Source organism: Macrotis lagotis, chromosome 4, assembly GCF_037893015.1.
Source record: "Macrotis lagotis isolate mMagLag1 chromosome 4, bilby.v1.9.chrom.fasta, whole genome shotgun sequence".
Taxonomy (NCBI): domain Eukaryota; kingdom Metazoa; phylum Chordata; class Mammalia; order Peramelemorphia; family Peramelidae; genus Macrotis; species Macrotis lagotis.
The window spans coordinates 183,630,095-183,649,825 of record NC_133661.1 but is presented as its reverse complement, the minus strand read 5'-3'; the positions used below and the strand labels follow the sequence as shown (position 1 = coordinate 183,649,825).

Here is a 19,731-nt window from a genome sequence, read left to right as displayed (position 1 = left end):
TATTGATCTTCTTCTAGAACCAGGATCTTGATTTTATCTCTAAACTTGAAAAATTCAACTAAGGGAGACATTTTCCTCATGGTCCTTGACATTGACAATCGCCTTGCTGTAACTGATTCTATGACTCCATATTCTTTTTTTTATTTTTTATTAATCCATATTCTTGAAAGTTCTAATCAGTACCAGCTAATGAGAAACAACAATAATCTGAATTTCTTCCCAGAAATGATTTATATCATTTTCATAAATTTAATAGAATTGTGTTGACAAAGATATTCATAATATGTCTCCCACTCTGGAGAATGAATATACTTTTACTAGAACATGAGTATATATTTGGAACAGGAATCTAACATTGCACAGAATCCTTTTCTTGAAACAATAAGAAACAGTTAACATTCCTTGAATACTTCTTATGTGCTGGTACTGTACTAAGTATTTTCCAGTTTTTAATCTTATTTGATCCTCAAAACAACCCTGGGAATTAGGTGATATTATTACCTCAATTCTACAGATGAGTTAATGAGGAAAAAAGCCAGATTAAGTGACTTTCCAAGGGTCAGACAACTCCTAAATGTCTGAGATGAAATTTGAACTCAAATCTCTCTGTTTCCAGTCCTGCACTCTTTCCACTACACTCCTAGCTGCCCAGCATAAACTCTTCATGACTTAATGTTCAAAGAGCTCATTTTACAAAGTCAAACTGATTTCCTCCTACAAACCTGAAATATTCTGAGACTTTAAATATCCTCTTTCTGCCATGTAAGTCTGGCACCACACACAAATTAAATAATTAGTGATAGGAAGAGTCACTTCTGATTCACTTGTCCAACACATAAAATTACTTGCAAGACCTATTTCATCTGATTAGGTCTTTCTGTCATCTTATCTGAACTATTATAATAGCCTTCTAAATATTTATCCTGCCTCTAGTCCATTCTTTCTGCAATCTACATTTAATGCTACTGTCGGTGGGGACTTCAAGATTCACCATCATGATGCTCCACAATTCTCAAAAAAACCCTTCAAGGATTCCCCATTACCTGCTGAGTAAAGCTTAAACTCTTGATTCTGGCATTCAGGGTCCACCTCAAATAAGTACAAATCTATTGATTTGACCATATGCTGCTTTACTTTCCTTCATACATTCATGGACTAGATAAACCAGACTACACTAAGCCTTCCCTCCCATTCTCATCAGACCCCCATTTCAATTGCTTTGCTCATATCATGCCCCATGCATACAATTTCCACATATCTCCAGCTGTTGATGTCTCTTCTGAATCTGAAGGCCCATGTCTTCCAATATACTTGCCCAAATTTCTTTTTAGTAATTTTTTTGTTGTTGAGCTGAGTCAAGATGGCATAGAGAAGGCAAGAGCTTCCCTAAGTTCTCCCAGTCTTCCCTAAGAAACAATATTAATCAAGTCTCTAAATGAATTCTGGAAAATAGAACCCACAAAAGAACAGATTGGAGAATTTTTCAACTTTTAGGATATCTGGAAAGAATTTCAGAAAAAGTGGGTCTCACTAGGATAGAGGGAAAGCATGGCCTAAGACAGGGAACAGAGCTCAGTGCAGCATAGGGAACTGAGCCCTAAACAGTGGGGAACAGAGAGGTCAGCCTGAGGCTTCAGTCACAGCAGAGAGTGAGGGAGGCCCCTGGATCCTGACTCACACAGCAGGCCAATTGAGAGGGCTCCAACACAAGTACTCCTGTTCAGTTGGCATGACTGAGTTGGATGGCCCCAGCCCAGTGAGCAAGACAAAAGCATTCACAATCAGAAGGTCTACAAGTGGAACCCTCCTCCAACACAGGAAGTCTGGTAGAGCAAAGCCCAAAATGAGTAAGGAAAGTTAGAGAAAAGTTGTACCAATACCTTTGGTACCATTGTACCAATGAAGAAAATAAAACATCGTTTCAGAAGAGAACAGTAGAAAAAGTACTACATGGGAAGCCTCAGATGGAAATATGAATTGGCCTTCAGCCCAAAAAGACTTTTTGGAAGAGCTCAAAATGTATTTTAAAAATCAAGTGGAAAAAATATGGGAAAAGAAACACAAGAGAAATTCAACATCTTACAAAAGAAAGCAAAAAAATTGATTGAAAAAATTAATCTTTTAAAAATACAGGGCCTGCAGCGGCGGGGGGCGGAGGCGGGCCTCACCACGGCTGCACCCGCCTGGGCGACTCCGGTCCTCGGGCCCCGGCCCGGCCCGCGCCTCGCGCTCGTCCTCCCCGAGCCGTGGCGGCGCGGCCGGCCACGCGAGTGTGAGATGCGGGCCCGGGCACCCCGGACAGCAGCCTCGAGCGCTCTGCCCCTCGGCCTCGGCCTCCGCTGCCGCCTGGGCTCGGGGAGCCGCCGCCAGAAGCAGCGCTTTAGGACTCAGCAGCCCCGGGAGGCCCTCCGCGGCGCCCCCCGCGTGTCCCCTCCCCGAGCCCCGGCCATGGAGGCCCAGCCTCGACCCAGCCTGGCCGCCGCCGCGCAGCCGCTCCGCTCGGAGCACGTGGAGAGGCTCCGGGAGGAGCGGGAAAAGGATGAAGGTGGAACGTGACTATGAGACTCTTCAAGAAAGACTCAACACATTACCTGATAAACTCTCTTATGATGTTATGGTGACTTTTGGTCCTCTTGCCTTCATGCCAGGACAGCTTGTTAATACCAATGAAGTCACAGTTTTACTTGGGGACAACTGGTTTTGCAAATGCTCAGCAAAGCAAGCTGTAGGTTTAGTAGAACATAGGAAAAAACATGTTCGGAAAACATTGGATGATTTAAAAAAAGTGATGAAGAACTTTGAATCGAGAGTTGAATTCACAGAAGATTTGAAGAAAATGAGTGATGCAGCAGGGGATATTGTTGATATAAGAGAAGACATTAAAAATGACATTGAAGTTAAAGGAAAGCACAGAACTGCTCATAGACCTCATTCAAAACCAAAAACTTCAGATGTTTTTGAAGCAGATTTTATAGATGACTCAAAATCTGAGGGTATTTTCCTCAGTGAAAGGGAACTGTGGGCTCGACTCGATGAACTTGAAAGACAAGAAGATCTTTTGGGTGAACTTGATAGAAAATCTGATACTTTGTTAGTAAATGGAGATGATATAACCTCTTCTGAAGAAGAGAAAGAAAATCAAAAGACAGATGTGACAGTGAAGCACACAGTAACAGACTCTCTTGCTCAGGGCAGTTTTCAAAAGGATATGACAACTTCTAAGTTATTTAATGGTCAAGTGAATGGCTCAAGTACATATAGTGATGATGATGGTGATGATGGTGATGATGGTGAAGAAGGTGATGATGATGATGATTTAGGAATTGGAGATGATTCTGTGCCGACTATATATTTTTCTCATACAGTTGAACCTAAGAGGGTACAAATAAATACTGGAAAAAATACTACTTTAAAATTTAGTGAAAAGAAAGAAGAAGCCAAACGTAAAAGGAGGAATAGCAATGGTAACAGTAGTCATTCTGTTCCAGAACTACCCAATATCAGAACTCCTGCTGATGTTTATAGAGTCTTTGTTGATGTTGTGAATGGAGAGTATGTCCCTTGTAAATCAATTTTGAAGTCTGGGAGTAGAGAAAATAGTGTGTGCAGTGACACCAGTGAAAGCAGTGCTGCCGAGTTTGAGGACCATCGAGGAGTACTGAGGAGCCTCAGTCATGAGGAAGCTATTTGCACTGATGCCAGCAAAGGCATTTTGGATGAGCAAGAAAATCAACAGGAAAAAACTGTTACCCCTATCAGGAAAACTTTAGGCTTTTTCTGGAACTGTAATAGAAAAGGAACTTTTATCTCCTGTAATACCACACCCAAGCACTGTGCATCCTGTATTACCTACCATACCTGAACAAAAAGAAGTTTTGTCAGAAGTATCAGATGAAACTACAAAAAGAATTTCAAAATTCAAAGCTTCCAGATTGCAACAGAGAAACTAGGCCTGCCTAGAAAATGGAAATTTGCATCTTAAAGCACAGTTTTGCAATTTGTTATGAATGTCACTTACATATAGTTAGGAGTAATGCATCCTGTTATTTTGGCAGCAAGTTCTTTTTACCTCTTTATCAATGATATTTAAAAAAAGATTAAAAATAAAATGTTTGAATACTTGAAAAAAATAAAAATAAAAATAAAAATACAATAGCAGAACTTCTTGGGTATAGCCAAGATGGCAGTACAAAACTAGAAAACTGCTGGAACTTTTTCAAAAACAACTTTTTGAAAGGTTTTTAACTGATATTTTATTTTTGAAATTGCATGCTATGGAAGTCTTTCAACATTCATCTACTTGAATATTTATATTATAACACCCTTCCTTTCCACCCAGATGCCCTCCTCTCAGTGGCAAACAGTATGGTCAAAGTTGTACATGTACATTTATGTTTAACATATTTACATATTAGTCACTTTGTGTATGATGAATAAGGAGTAAGGAGAAGAAAGAAAGCTATGCAATAGGAAAGACAAACATAAGAGAGATTTTTAGAAAGTGAATATAGTATATACATTCATGTTTTGGAAGGCTTTTTGGTTTGCTTGGTTTTCTGTGATTGGCCTGACAGGTCTTCAAGGGTTGTCTTAGATCTCAGAACTGCTGAGAAGAGCTGCATCCATCATAGTTGATCAACTCACAATTTTACTGTTAATGTGTCCAATGTTCTCTTGGTTCTGCTCCCTGCACTCAGCATAAGTTCATGTAATTCTTTTCATACTTATCTAAAGTCTAATCACTCAAGGTTTCTTATAGAACAATAGTACTCCAGAACATTCATATGTATTCCTCAATTAATGGGCATCCCCTTCATTCCAATTCTTTGCCACTACAAAAAGAGCTGTCATGAATATTCTTTAAATGTTGAACTTTCCCCATTTTTAATGATTTTTTTTTGTATATAGGCCTAATATTAGGGTTGCTGGGTTAAAGGGTAATGATCATTTTATTGTTCTTTGGACCTAGTTCTAAATTGCTCTCCAGAATAGTTGGTGGAATTGTTATAAACATATCCATCCATGCTGGAGAGCAATTTGGAACTGGGACCAAATGATAATAAATAAAAATAATGATATAATAATAATAATAATTAAGATAAAGATAATAATAAAAATTTTTACCCCTTGATCCAGCAATACCACTACTAGATCTGGATTCCAAAGAGATCACAAAAAAGGCAAAAAAATCTACATGTACAAAAATATTTAGAGCAACTCTGTAGTATATTGTAGTATAATATAGTGGGGAAGAATTGGAAATTGGGGGAACGTCCATCAATTGAGGCATGAGTAAAATAATTATGGAGTACTATTGTTCTGTAATTGAGATAGAATGAGTGTGAACACTTCAAAAAAGCCTGGAAAGACTTACATGAACTGATGCAGAATCAGGTGAACATTAACAGTAATATTGTATGATCAAATATGATAAACTTAGCTCTCTTCAGTACTACAATAATCAATGACAATTTTTAAAAACTTATAATAGAAAATACTGCACACATCCAGAAAAAGAGCCGTGAAGTCTGAATACAGACCAAAATATACTATTTTCCATTTTAAAATGTTTTATGCTTTATATTTATATTTTTGATCCCTTTTGTTCTTATTCATCTTTCACAACATGACTAATATGGAAATATGTTTAACATAGTTATACATGTATAACATATTGGATCTTTTTGTCAAAGGAAGGGAGAGAGAAAAATGTGGAATTCAAAATCTTACAAAAAGGTAAATGTTGAAAAGCATCCTTGCATGTAATTGGAATAATAAATAAATAAATAAACATTTAAAAAAATAATTTTATGTCTTACCTTTGCCCCATCACATTCTACCCAGTACCCTATCCATTTCTACATTTCATATTTATCACACTTTCAATAGATCCATAGCTTTTTGTTCAAACATGATAGGCACCTGCAAAGATTTGTTTGTTGGGAGAAAGAGCAGAAATTTGCTCATCACTTTGTTCAAATTACTCATGAATCCTGAATTTTCTCATTGCCCCAGAATCCATGGCCTGAGGGGGACAATATGGTCATTGTCTGACATACCTTCAGCTGAGTGATCAAGCTGAGCATCTATGAATGTGCCTGTTCACAATATGTAAAGAGATAGACCAAGCTGATTAGATAAGCAGATAAGCAGTCAGGCTCACCCTGTTTCGGGGGGGGGGGGGGGGAGATACCATATACATTCAGAATTGACAGTCTCCTTTGACTAAAGAATCTATTTTCCGGAATTCAGAATTCGTTTTCACTGACTATGAAACTGGAAGATGAAGACATGCCAGAAAGTCTCGCTAGTGATCCTGTGTCTTCACCTGACATGTCAGTTGAGGAGTTTCCATAGATGAGAATAGGAAAAGTCTGAAGTCTTTCCTCAAAGGTCTGAAAGGCAGTCAAGAACTAATCAAATGGGGTTTTCTGGCTGTGTTCTGGAAGGATAGCTATAAAATGATGGGAGATGTTGACCTGATGACCCATGTGCCTGACATTGTCTTTGTGCACAGGGGTGAGTTGCCTACAAAAAAGTGAAGTAGAATCCTTAGTTCCTGAAGATCCAGGAAGGAGGGACCACCCCAATCAACTGCAGCTACACAGAAACTGCTACTCAAGGGCTGCAGTGGTTCAGGCAGGATCCTGAGAAAGGCCTCAACTTTCTATTATCCCTAACTTCAGAGGAGAAGCAGAATGGAAGATTAAGGTTCATTATCCACAGGAAAGAACACCATAGTTCTCTGCACGTCACTGATGCCCAACCTGAAGGCTCAACCACTTACCTCTGTGGTGTGGGGGCACAGTGATCCCCAGATGCCTGCAGTTTGTGCACAAATGCTAGAGCTGAGCTACAGACCCTTCCAGAGAGCACATTATAACATCCTAAAACCATAGCTATAGCTTAGTTTTTCTAAAAAATGAAAAGATGATAAACTAAGCAAATAAAATAGGATAGCAACACAGGCAACAATAAAAAAGATATGTAGAAAGAAAAGGAATAGATTGGAGAGATTGTAGGGTCACTAGAATTTCGTCATTGAGTGCTTTGATGGAATGAAGAGAGGCAGAAGCCCTAGAATTAGCATCACTTGATCATCCCTTGGCTATTTTCAGGGTTTATTCACTTTAACAGGATCAAACCTCTCCTTTTTGGTCTTTCTCCACTCCAATCTACCGATTCTCATCTCCTCTGGGTCTGGTGTTTCATAGCACTATGAATCTCTCTTCCCACTACATTCTATACCTCTTAGAACATCCCCATTCCAACCATTCAGAAGGAAAATTCCTAATGGACTGTGGATAGTAAAACAAAGAGTCGATATATCAGGGAGTTGAAATTAATATCTATAATAAATGGCATTGCAGCTTATACACACTTCATAGTGCTACTGAAGTCTTGCTCTCCCACCTCTGTCCCATTCCCATGCATTCTGCATTTATCAAAAAGATAGCTGTCTGTAAATGGATCAATTAAGTAATTAATTGACTAATTAATTAATTACCCAGACAGTGGTTAAGGTATATATATTTGGCCACTGGAGGGTGCTCTGAATACATATAGATGAATATTGGATGGAACAGGTTTCCCTATACTGACTAAAGATCTGATCTGATCCTGTGTAGGCATAGAGTTACAATCTGAATTTCATGCTGAAATTAAATTATATGAAAGGTTTTCATTCCTGTGATAAAAGCCATATTTCTGATTTGAAGAATGATTCTCCTTTTCTGATTCCCAAACTATTGATTTCATTAATAGAATTCAAGTAGCTCCTCTATTCAATTATCAAGGTCATCTTCCTAAAACACAGGTCTGATCATGATATACCCCCCCCAATAAATTAGCAGTTTTGGCTCCCTATAATCACCTGACTTGAATCTGTTGACTATTTTCCAAAGATCTTAATATGCCTCCCCAAAAAATTTCCAGTTTTCATTTTCCTAACCATCCTATCTCCAATTATCCCCTTGGTATTCCAGTGACATTAGCCACTTTGCTACATCTTTTAAAAAAAGACTCCATCTCCTGAATCAGGGAATGTTTACTGGCATTTCCACTTCTCTTGAATGCCCTCCCTCCTCATCTTTGCCTCCTGGTTTTCCCAGGTTTCTTTAAGTCTCTGCGAAAATTCCACCTTTAGTGAAAAGCCTTTCTTGTTCTCTCTTAATTCTACTAACTTCTGTTTAAAGATTATTTTAAATTGTTCATATATATTATATAATACAGATGGTTCAAATATAGCTGTTTGCATATTGTCTCCCTCATTAGAATATGACTCACCCTAAAAAAGAGACTTTCTTTTGTTTTTCTTTTGTTTTTTCTTAGGGTCTGATGTACAGAAGTTCTTTAATAAATTTCAATATCACTAAGGACTTCCAGTGTTAGTCACACAATCAATCCAGGAATTAGTTTCCTCATTCAGAAAAATAAAACTAGAATAAATGGTTTTTAAGGTCTTTTACAACTCTAAAGTTATGATCTTATGATCCTAAGATGTTCTCAAAAGTTCCAATAGATTTTATATACCTAAGAATGGTACTGAGACAACTTACTGTATTGAGAGTAGACAGGAATATATCCTAGAAGACTTTTTCTCATTACCCTAAAAATTCTATAATTGACCTAAGCAGGGAAGGACTACTATGGGCAAAAAAAAAAATGCTGTCAGTGGGGAATCTATGTATCTGTTTAAGGGATCTTTGTGCAATGTGTAACAGATGCAACTCTGATTGGCTGGGCAACCAGGCTGAAGCATCACTAGTACATTTCCTGGTAAAATGAGAGAATTACAAACATTTAGATTTGAGAAATATATCTCATACAGAGAGTCCTCGTTTATATTTCAGGTTTTATAATTTAGTGCCTTCTGACCAAGACCAAGGAGATAATGGAGAAGCCCCTAAGGACTTTATTATCGATCATGTGACTTCTGCTAAAAATGTAAGTTAGGGTTTCTGGAGAAGGGAAAAAGGAAGCCAGAATTCCCTCAAAATATTATATGAGACCTTAAAAAGGAGATAGTTATTAAAATGTTAAATGGAAGATGGGAGACTTCACTTATGATCTCATAGGGTTTCCATGGATATATTATGAGTGGCAGAGGATAAGAGAAGCAATGTTAAAGGGGACAGGGACCTAATGACCCATTTCAAATGTCTGAAATTGTCTTATTGCACAGGGTTGAGCAGTCAGTGGTCCAGGCAGAATCCTGAGAAAGGGCTTACATCACTATTTTACAGATTGATTTCTGGAACAAAAGAGAAAGGAAGGTTCAAATCCATATGGAGCTTAAAGGATCGTCACAGCTCTTTGCACATCTCTGCCTCCCAAGCTGGAGACTCAACCAGCTATCTGCATGCTATGCAGGCATAGAGATCCCCAGAAACCTGCAGCCTGTGCACAAACCCTGGTACTGTAGTCCCAGTCTGACTCCCTCGAAGAATGAAACAGGGGGACAACCTCACAGCTTTATATTTTTTCTCCCAGGCTACAGCCATATTGGGCACGTTTTAATTGTAGCTCTGCCTTATGATTCCAAGATCAAGGGTTTATCCCCTGCTTTCTGATCATCCCCAGTTGCCTTTCCCCACTACAGAGTTGTATCAGAAAGCCAGGACAATCTCAAGTTGCAGGTGGAGATTTGATAGAACTCACTTCTTTTTATTGAATGGCTATTTTATCATTTTAATGTCTTGATATCTCTTTATGCCAACCCTATGCAAAGGGAACCCCCTCTGACAAAAAAATCAAATTAGAGAGGAAAAAACAGCAAGCACAAGAGTAATCAAGAATCGTCAGGATGTATAATATTGCACATTGCACTCTCACCCTGCTCCATCTATCCCCACTCATTCATCTCTGTAAAGAAGTAGAAGGGAATAGGAGAAGCTATGTTTTCTCATTTTCTCCAGAACCATCATGATCTCCTTAATTAGGCAATTTTTGGTCTTATCATGTACATTATTGTAACCTTTTTCCCTTGATTCATCCTACTTCACCCAGCTATACTTCATATAAAATTTAGCATTATCAGTCATTCCATAAACTTTTATTAAGTGCTTACTACCTCTCAGTAATGTTATGAGAAATAAATATCACAATATTTATGAATTAGCTTAGGAGGTCCTTAATAAATGTTTGTCATCTCCCTTCTCTAGTATACTAGGCACTGTGCTAACTTAGCTTTAAAAATATTATCTCATTTAATCTTCACAAAAATCCTGAGAGTTGGGTATTATTATGATCCTCACTGTACAGTTTACGAAATTGAGGCAGACAGAAGTGATGTGACTTGTCCAAGGTCACACAGCTGATAAAAATCTGAAGTCACAGTGGAACTCAGATCTTCTAGGCTCCAAACTCAGTACTTTATTCGATGAAATTTCTTCAAAGGAAGCTTATGCTCAGGATATATAGATGGGAGTGAGAAAGGCTTGAAAGGTGGTAGGAGTCAGGTGATGAAGGACTTTCAGTATCCTTCAGAATTCTCTTACTATCTCTTCATCATTGACACAGACATATTGTTACATTAACATACCATCAGACATTTAGCCATTCCCTAGAGTTCAGAAATCTCAATCCAGGCTCATCAGCCTTGAAGGAAGGGTCATAATAGCAGAATTATATTAAGACCATGTCTCTGGAATTTCTTCCCTAAAACTAATACAGTTCCTTGCTCCACACTCCCCTTTTTCCTTAGGTGAGTCCCTATGGCATGTGAGAGTTCTCCACCTCTCCTTCTATCAACATTTTCTCTTGCATTCTTCTATCTCAGTTATTTCATATCAAGTACTATTGATTTACAGTTGCCTCCCTTTCTTTTCTGAAATGATTAATCCTTCCTTAAATCAGACCAGAATAATAATAGAAGAAAGAGAAACTATGACTTAAGCAGCAGCAGCAGCAGAGTAACTAGTAATTTTGTAGTACTTTAAGTTTTAAAAGTGTTTTCATATATTATCTCATTTTATCCTTATGATGACTCTAAGGATCTATTATTATTGCCATATATATATATATGTGTGTGTGTGTGTGTGTGTGTGTGTGTGTGTGTGTGTGTGTGTATACATACATATGAAAGATGAGGCTGAGAGATGTTAAAGGATTCACACAGTAAATATCTCAGATAGCATTTGAATTCAAGTCTTCCTGATTCCAAGGTTATTCTCAGAGTCAGGAAGACTTGGGTTAAAGTCTCTGACATATATCATCTGTATGAACATCAGTTGTTCTCTTAATATTTCAGAACATCCAAACAGCTCTCTAAGATGAAAAATTATGGATATTTTTCTCATTAGTACATTTATATTCTTCATAACAATGAAATTAAAAGATTGAATAAATACTAAACTAAGCAAAATAAAAAATACCTAGAGGTAAAAATGAAATATTTAAATAACAAAAGCTAAAATTATCAGTTTTTTTGCTTCTGAAAGTAAAAACCCCATACAGTACAGTGAATACTTGATTTTAACTAGACTTTGAACTTTCTTAGTTCCAACTATTCTTAGAAATTCAATTTGGGTTGCCCCAAAGTCATTTCTAATTATTACCTACCCTAATTTTAGCCTTATCTAAAATGAATGCTGGACCAAAGTGCCAGCTTCCTTAGCCAAGAGAGATTCCAACTGACAAAAGTACTGGTCTCAATCTAGAACCAGCATCCTGATTTTTATCTTTGGGTATGGAACACCCCACTGAGGAAGACATTTTCCAAATGGCCCTTGATATGTACAACATCATTGGCCTGAATGGTTCCAGGAGTCAAAATTTTTGAAACTTTCAATTAGTACACCTGAGAATCAGCAACAATCTGAATTTCTTTCCAGAAATAATCAATTACTTTCATAAATTCAATAAATATTGTAATAATGTAGATTTCTGCAGCACATTTCCCAGTCTGAGAATGAGGATACTTTTACTAGAATATGAGGATATGTATTTGGAACAGGATCTTAACATGTGCTTAGAATTCCTTTTTTGTAGTAGCAGCAACAACAACTATTACATCAGAAACTGCTAACATTTATAGAAGGCTTCCCATGTGTTCAACACTGTGCTAAGCAAGCATTCTCCATTTTTACCTTATTTGTCCTCACAGTCACTCTAGGAAGTAGGTAATTTTATTATCTCCATTCTCTAGATGAGGAAGCTAAAGAGAAGATAAATTAAGTGACGCCAAAAGTCAGACAGTTAGTAAGTGTCTACTGTGGGATTTGAACTCAAATTTTTTCATGACTCTGGACTCTGAATTCGATCCATTGTATCACCCAGCTGCCCAGTACAACCTCTTTATGATTGGTTGCCTCCATGACTCATTTCCCATTTAAGTTAAACTGATTTTCTCAAGTTAGACCTGAAGCATCTTGAGGACAACACAGAATTGTATTGAAGACAAATTTCAAGCAATATACAACTATGCCCAAAAAGCAATCAAACTGTTCATACCCTTTGATCCAGCAATTCCAATTCTAGGACTATATCCAGAAGAAATTGTAAAAAAATGGGAAAAGTCCTACATGTTCCAAAATATTCATAGCAGTTTTCTTGTAGTGGCAAAGAATTGGAAATTGAAGGGATGCCAATCAATTGGGGAATGGCTAAACAAGTTATGCTACATGAACACTATGGAATATTATTGTTCTATAAGAAACCATAAATGGTTGCACTCCAGAGAAGCATGGAATAACTTCCGGGATCTGATGCTGAGCAAAAAAAGTAGAACCAAGAGAGCAATGTACACATCAACAGCATTATGAGATGAACAACCTTGATGGAAGCAACTGTATTAGAATGGTAATGGTCTATATTATCCCCATGCAGAGGAAGTAAAATAAAACAAAACAAAACACACAGAAAAAAACAGCCCTACCAAATCTGATGAACACTTTATAAAAATTATCTCTTATGTATCTCTTTCCCTTAATCCTAATTCCTCATGCCAAAAATTACTAATTTGTAAATATGTTTAGTAAAATAAGTATGTAAAATGCTAACCTGATTGCCCCCTACTGAGGGGAAGGAGGTGGGAAGGAAGGGTGGAGAGAAATTTTGTAACTTGGAAATATGCATGTACAAACATAAAAATTAAAAAAAATTAAAAATAAACTCTTATAATAGCCTTCTAAATAATTTTCCTGCAATCTGCCCTCAAAGCCATTATATATGAGATCTTCATCATGTTCCCCATAATGATTTCACAACTCTTCTCAAAAACCTTCAGTGGCTCCCCATTACCGACTGAATAATTTCAGACTCCTGATTCTGTCAATCAAGTTTCTCACATTCTTTGTGTCACTTTACTCCCTTCATGAATTCATGGTCTAGATAAACAAGACCATATTGTACCCTCCCTTCTTTTCTCATCCCACAGGTTCCCACTTTAGTTGCTCTACTCACATCATCCCCTAGTCCCCTTCAATTGCCATACATCTCCAACTGATAATGTCCCTTCCAAATGTGAAGACTCATCTCTTCCGTGATATTTGTCATGACTCCCTCAACTTATTTAGTATCTTTCTATTTCCAAATTTCTTTTAAACAATTTTAAGTCTTTCTTTTGCTCCATCACATTCTATTCTCTACTCTGTTTATTTCTGTGCATCTCATATTCACTCACTCCCACTTTTATGATTCAATCCAGAAAAATGATTTGTACATAGGAGTCACAAATGATTTTTCTATTGGGGGAAAAATTATGATTATCTCTTTAAACAAAGCATTCATGAATTCTGCATAGGGATCATTTTCTCATTATTTCAGAAATATAATATACATGATCTGATGGGGGCACTATTGCCATTGTCTGACATACCTTCACCTGAATACTCAGAATGAGCATCTATGAATTCATCTGCTTAAAATGTGTGAAATGATAGAACAAGTCAATTGGCTAAGCAGTCAGGTAGATAACCCCTACCCTATTTCACAGGGGAAAAGAAACTAGATACATTTAGAATCTGACAATCTCCTTTTTCTAAAGAACCAATTTCTTAGGACCTAGAAGTAATTGTTCACTGATACTAGTACTGGAAGATGGAGCCGTGCCAGAGAGTCTCACTAGTGATTCTGTGTCTTCACCTGGCCTGTGAGTTGAGGGGTTTCTGGAGATGGGACCAGGAAAAGCCAGAAGTCACTTCTCAAAGGACTGGGAGGCAATCAAAGACTGATGAAATGGGACTTCCTAACTGTAGAGTGGAAATGGTAGCTACAAAATGATGAGGGATGCTGACCTGAGGGCCATTGATTTTTTCTTGACATTGTCTTTCTGCCCAGGGGTGAGCTGCCTACAGACAGTGGAGCAGAGTACTCAGTCCCTGAAGACCCAGGAGAGAGAGACCACCACAATCAACTGCAGCTACACAGAACCTACTGGTCAAGGGCTGCAGTGGTTCAGGCAGGATCCTGGGAAAGGCCTCACCTTCCAATTTTACTTAACTTCAGGGGAGAAGCAGAAAGGAAGGTTTAGATCCACAATCAGCCTGAAGGAGCGCCATAGTTCCCTGCACATTGTTAATGTACAGCCTGAAGACTCAGCCATCTACCTCTGTGCTGTGGGAACACAGTGATCCCCAGGCACCTGTAGCCTATACACAAACCTAGAGCTGATCTACATGCCCTTCCAGAGAACACATTGTGAAAACCTAAAGTCTCCTTTCCCCAGTACACAGAAGTATTCTCATTTCAGCTCCTTTTTATAATTCTGAGATCAGATTTTTATCCACTGCCTCCTGCCCAGGGTTCTGCACCTTATTGGCAATACACTTATAAAACATAATCAGGTGAGGCAGTGATGTACTTAGTGACTTGTTAGAAATCACACCTCTTAATTACTCATTTCAGTCTCACAGAATACATTAGGGGTCAGCACTTAGGACAGTGTAATAAAATCATGTGATTGACCTGCTAATGCTACCTTCACAAAAACATTTCTTTGTTCTGGTATAGATATCTGTGCCCTACTTTCTATACCATGTGAATTTTCTCTTCTGATTTCAAAAGTTGCAGCTGACCCCTAGGTTCTAGATCCATCTATTTCTGACCTCAAAAAAATCCCAAATTGCTAAAAGCAGGAAATGCCTCTCATGGGTTCTCTGAACTCCCCCTTCCTTCCTCCTTTATGATCCTTTAATCACAAAATTTGGCAATTAATTGATTTTGTTAATCATCTTTTGATGGTAAAAAAAAATAGTACAGCAACACTTAGACAACTATGTAAAAGGCTTTAAAATAGCAAGCCGCAAGATCTGTTGCACCTTGGATGAACTCCTTTTTTTTCTTACATCCCTTTCTATCTTGTAGAAAGAGGGGAAAGGGATGGATTGGATAAATTTTAGTAGTGATAGGGTTTTCTCATCAGGTGCTTTGAGAGAACAGGAAGGGGTCTCAAGCCCATCTTGCCAGGCTCAAAGTCTTCCCACTCTGGTTTTAACCCACTCCACCAATTCCTTCATCAGAGGAATGCAAAGTCCTTCATCACCTTCTCCACCCTGATCAATCTTTCCTTGATTCCTACATATCATACCCAACCCCATATTCTATTTAATGCAGTGATGCTAGACTCTTTTCTATTTCTTGAACAAGATTCTCCAACTTGTGGTTCTGAATCTTTTCTTTGGCTATCCCTATTTCTGGAAGTTTTTTTACTCTTCATTTTTACCTCCTGACCTCTCTCTTCTTTCAAATTCCAGATGAAAACCTGTTTTCTAAACCTTTCCCGATTCCCTTAATGCTGTTCATTATCTCCACTTTATTCTGTACTCACCTTGATCTTACCCATTTGTTGGCATGATGTCTCCCCCATTAGACTATGAGCTCTTTGAAAACAAGAACTTCCTCTTGTCTTTGTTTATAACCCTGGTGTTTAGCTTTGTATTTGATACAGAATAATAGGCATTTAACAAATTCTAATTGATTGACTTGTTGCTCATCCTTCATTCTTGAAGAGGACCAATGCCATCATAAGAATGATGTCCTGACTTTTTTTAAATTTTTTTTTGTTTTTGCAAGGCAATGAGATTCAGTGGCTTGTCCAAGGTCACGCAGCTAAGTAATTAAGTGTCTGGGGTCAAATTTGAATTCAGGTCCCTCTGACCACACTGTACTACCTAGCTGCCTGATGTCTTGACTTGTGCATGAATTTGATTTAAGTGAAGCAGAGCTGCTCAAAGTTATCAGACTCACTCTTTCCTTCAAAGTCATTGAAGTCCAGTAGAAAGACAGCGGTTGATGACTGGCAATGACTAGCAGTGGATTGCAATGAATGAGCTTGATTTTTCTCAATTAAGGTTGGTATGTCTGAGGCACTACCCATTCAATAAATAAGGACTGAGTAAAAATTGAGACAAATGATGACCTAAATTACCATCACAAAAATAACAATCTAGTGGATATAATCATAGATTTACAGTCACAGGATAGTGAACAAAATCCCATCCCAGAGATGTTGCTACTCAAGTTTAGTGTTCGTTACTAAACCTCTCTGAGACTCATTTTCCTCCTCTGTAAGATGAAATTAAAAAAAGATGGCTTTTGCAGTCTTTTCTAACTCTAAATCTTATCATCCTAAGATGTCTTCAAAAGCTCCACAGATTTTATATCCTAAGAATAGCATGGAAAGTATTATTCTTTAACCCAAAATAGCAGGAATCATTCCTGGTAAATCTTTTTTTTTAATTCTCAATACATTTAATGTTTTTCCTTCCATTTACACTCTCATAAATTACAAAGCAGGTTCACTTCACAAAATAAAACCATTTCCAGATAATTTTTTATGACGGTATCAAGAATTATACACACTACAACAAAGCTGGACAGTCATGGGGAAGTCCAAGAGTGGAAGCACCACTCCAAAACACCCACCCACTCACACCCATACCCCCACACACACACATATTGTGCAATCATGCTGCCCACCTCCATAGCCCTTGTGACTCATCCCTCTTTTAGAACACCCAAGAATTTATTCTTTCTCCTCCTCCTCCTTCCTCTGCTTCACTTTGCACACAATGGATTATCAAGTCAATTTTGCTTTTTGAGATCATTCAAAAAACAGTGAGTAGTTAAATTATATGATTCTGAGAATTAGAGGGAAATATTTAAAAAAATTAAACCAATTACAATCTGGGTGGGCAGTGGTTTCAGTATATTTTTGTAAGATTTTGTCTGAGTGGAAAATTTAGGTGCAAAAAGGAATATTAAGAAAATAGACGAACAACATAAAGAAAACAAGTCACAGGATGAGATTAAACAATCAACTACAGATCAGCTTCTGGGAGGAAAAACAAACTCAGGGATAGAACTGAAGTTACCAACTCACCCTGAAGAAAAGAAAACAACCTATAGGTTTATTGTAATAAAGCCCAGAGGGAAGACCCTTGCAGGTCAAGATGGGCTTTTGTTTGGTCTTTCTATCCCCAAGCTCATCAGGTGATAGCCACTTTATTAAAAAATAAATGCTGTTGAGTTGAAATGGAAAACACATTCAAAAGAAGTATTCCTTTTTTATGTAACTAAACCTTCATTGTGTCCACCAATGTAGAAAGAGATAACTTTGCCTTGAACAAGATAATTTTCAAAGCTCTCCCAAGAAGAAAGAAGCCAAATGTTCCCTTATGCCTGTGGCCAAACTATAACCAGCATCTCCCAGATCCCCACTCCCTTTCCTTCTAAGTGACCCACACTGAAAGATCCAATAGGGGAATGGAAGGCCATTCTTCAAACTCATCCTTTGCATAACTAATACTAGTTTTCAGGGAAGAGGATGAAACCACCATGCTTGTGTTGTACAACAGGATGATGGCACTTATGTGGAAATCCCAGAAAGCCATTTGTCTTGCCATTTGGAGCTGCCTTGGGAAGCTCTGGTTCTACTGGAGATATGCCAAAATAATACTGTAGGGGTGGTCCATATTTTCATGGGATCCTGCAAGAACTCAGGGTAGGACCTACTGAAGGATAATAATAAATGCACTGCATTGAGTTCTCTTTTGTTAAAATAAAATACCATTCTTGCCATTAATTAACATAAAAAATAAATTTTATAATATAAGTTCTGTCCAACATTTGACTTCTAGAACTGTCTTTTTAGCATATGGGAAATGTCTTAAGAAGCTGCCCCTGAGAAAGGGGCCACTTGCATGCCCAAAGACATCGCTGTTGAAAAAGTCTTCGTTCTTTTAATAAGTTAAAGAAACAAGAATCCAGTGCTCTTCCTCAGAACAAATATACATAAGTGGTCAGGCTAGAGACACAAGAAGGCAAAGCATTTTCTGTCCCTCCCCCTCATTCCTAGGAGAGAGGTCACATGTCTATGAGACATGAGCATTCCATGGTGGGCCAGGAACTCCTTTTCTTTGTTTAAAAAATAAAGCCAGGCAAAATAAGAACTGTTTTCATTCCTTTTGCCTTATCAGCCTAGGCCAGGCTGAGCCACACAGCCCACTTCCCGGTTGGCTTAGAACAAAACATCTTCATTCTCTATTAAAATCTGCACAATGAGCTTCTGGTACCACATGTCATTGAGATTGGCTAGGGTGCTCTCCTCGGGGGGCCTCATCAAGGTGGGGCCAAATACGATCCCAAGGTTTTTGGCATCCATGAAGTTTTCCTTCTCATTCATAGTGACCTTCTTGAGACGAATCATTAGGTATCTGAGCGTCTCATAATGTGCAGGGGGTAGCAACATTAAGACTTCATGAACAGCCTCTAACGTCTCATCTGGATTGGAGATCTTGGCCGCATCTATAAATTTGGCATAGGTGTCATATGTGATGACTGGAATTGGTAGGTCTTGAAAGTACAGTTTCAGAACTCCAGTGATGATGTTGATGTCTGGATATATGTGGGCAGATATATCTGCCTTCTCACCATCTCTGTCAAAGGCCATCTTGACATCTTCAATGTGTTCAGTGAACCCTGAGACTCTGTAGAGGCTTTCTGACTTTAAACCTCTGCCCTCGATCTCTCGGATGCACATGTCGACCACCATGGGTCGCTGGGTGTTGTGGGCCTTCACCAGGGTGGTGAGATCACAGCAGTACACTTTTTTGATGTGCTTGAGGTCTGGCTGACAGTCATTGGGAACATGCTTGGAGCATTGCTTGTGGACATTCAAGCCACAGTCTGAACACTGGACTCCCTGGGCAATGAGTACCCACATGAAATTGGCACAGTATTCACACCAGTGTGATCCTTGGAACGTGTGGACCTTGAAGTTGTGGGTCTTTTCATAGTTGCAGTGGTTGTCATTGTGCGTTAAGGCCACTCATCGGACCAGAGAGGAAATCTGCGAATAGGCAGAGATTGAGCCGGGCCCCAGCCAGATGCCCTTGGCCCCCACCTGGCCGGCCAAGGCCATGGCCAGCAGCTCCTGCCAGCCTCCGGCCTGGCGTGGCTCTGCAGCGGGCCGGCGGCCAGCGGGGTTCGGCCTCGGGCCACAGCTCTGGGGGCAGCCCGGAGCGCCCATCGCCCATCCGGGAGCCCCGGAGGGCCGGCACGTCGGGCCAGCCGCGCCTCATGGCCCGGCCCTGGAGCAGCTCCCTGGTAAATCTTTTAACATTAATGACCCTACAAATTCTATGATTAGCATGAGGGGTCAGGTTAGAATGAGATAGGGCATCTTTGTTTCTAGGACCCCACGAGGCATCTATGTCTCTGAGAATTCGATTGTGTGCAATGTAACCTGTAAATGATGCAGCTCTGATTGACTGGGCAACCAGGATGAGT

At 38.8% G+C, this 19,731-nt stretch overlaps 1 protein-coding gene, 1 pseudogene and 1 gene segment (V, D, J or C); 2 read left to right on the top strand and 1 right to left on the bottom strand.

The window, feature by feature from the left end:
• The first annotated feature begins 2,448 nt into the window (after positions 1-2,448).
• LOC141520120 (unconventional prefoldin RPB5 interactor pseudogene) lies at positions 2,449-4,076 on the top strand (annotated as a pseudogene).
• Positions 4,077-14,219: 10,143 nt separating this feature from the next.
• LOC141522784 (T cell receptor alpha variable 41-like) lies at positions 14,220-14,573 on the top strand. The segment is given in 1 exon segment: positions 14,220-14,573. A coding segment is annotated over 1 exon segment (354 nt).
• Positions 14,574-18,460: 3,887 nt separating this feature from the next.
• LOC141520119 (beta-chimaerin) lies at positions 18,461-19,304 on the bottom strand. The gene has a single exon (XM_074231955.1). The coding sequence runs from the start codon at positions 19,163-19,165 to the stop codon at positions 18,461-18,463; it is 705 nt and encodes a 234-aa protein (XP_074088056.1). The 5' UTR covers positions 19,166-19,304.
• Between the last annotated feature and the right edge of the window lie 427 nt (positions 19,305-19,731).

Excerpts from the sequence above, each read along its gene's own strand:
- LOC141520119 (XM_074231955.1), bottom strand. The coding sequence starts at position 19,165 with ATGTGGGTACTCATTGCCCAGGGAGTCCAGTGTTCAGACTGTGGCTTG.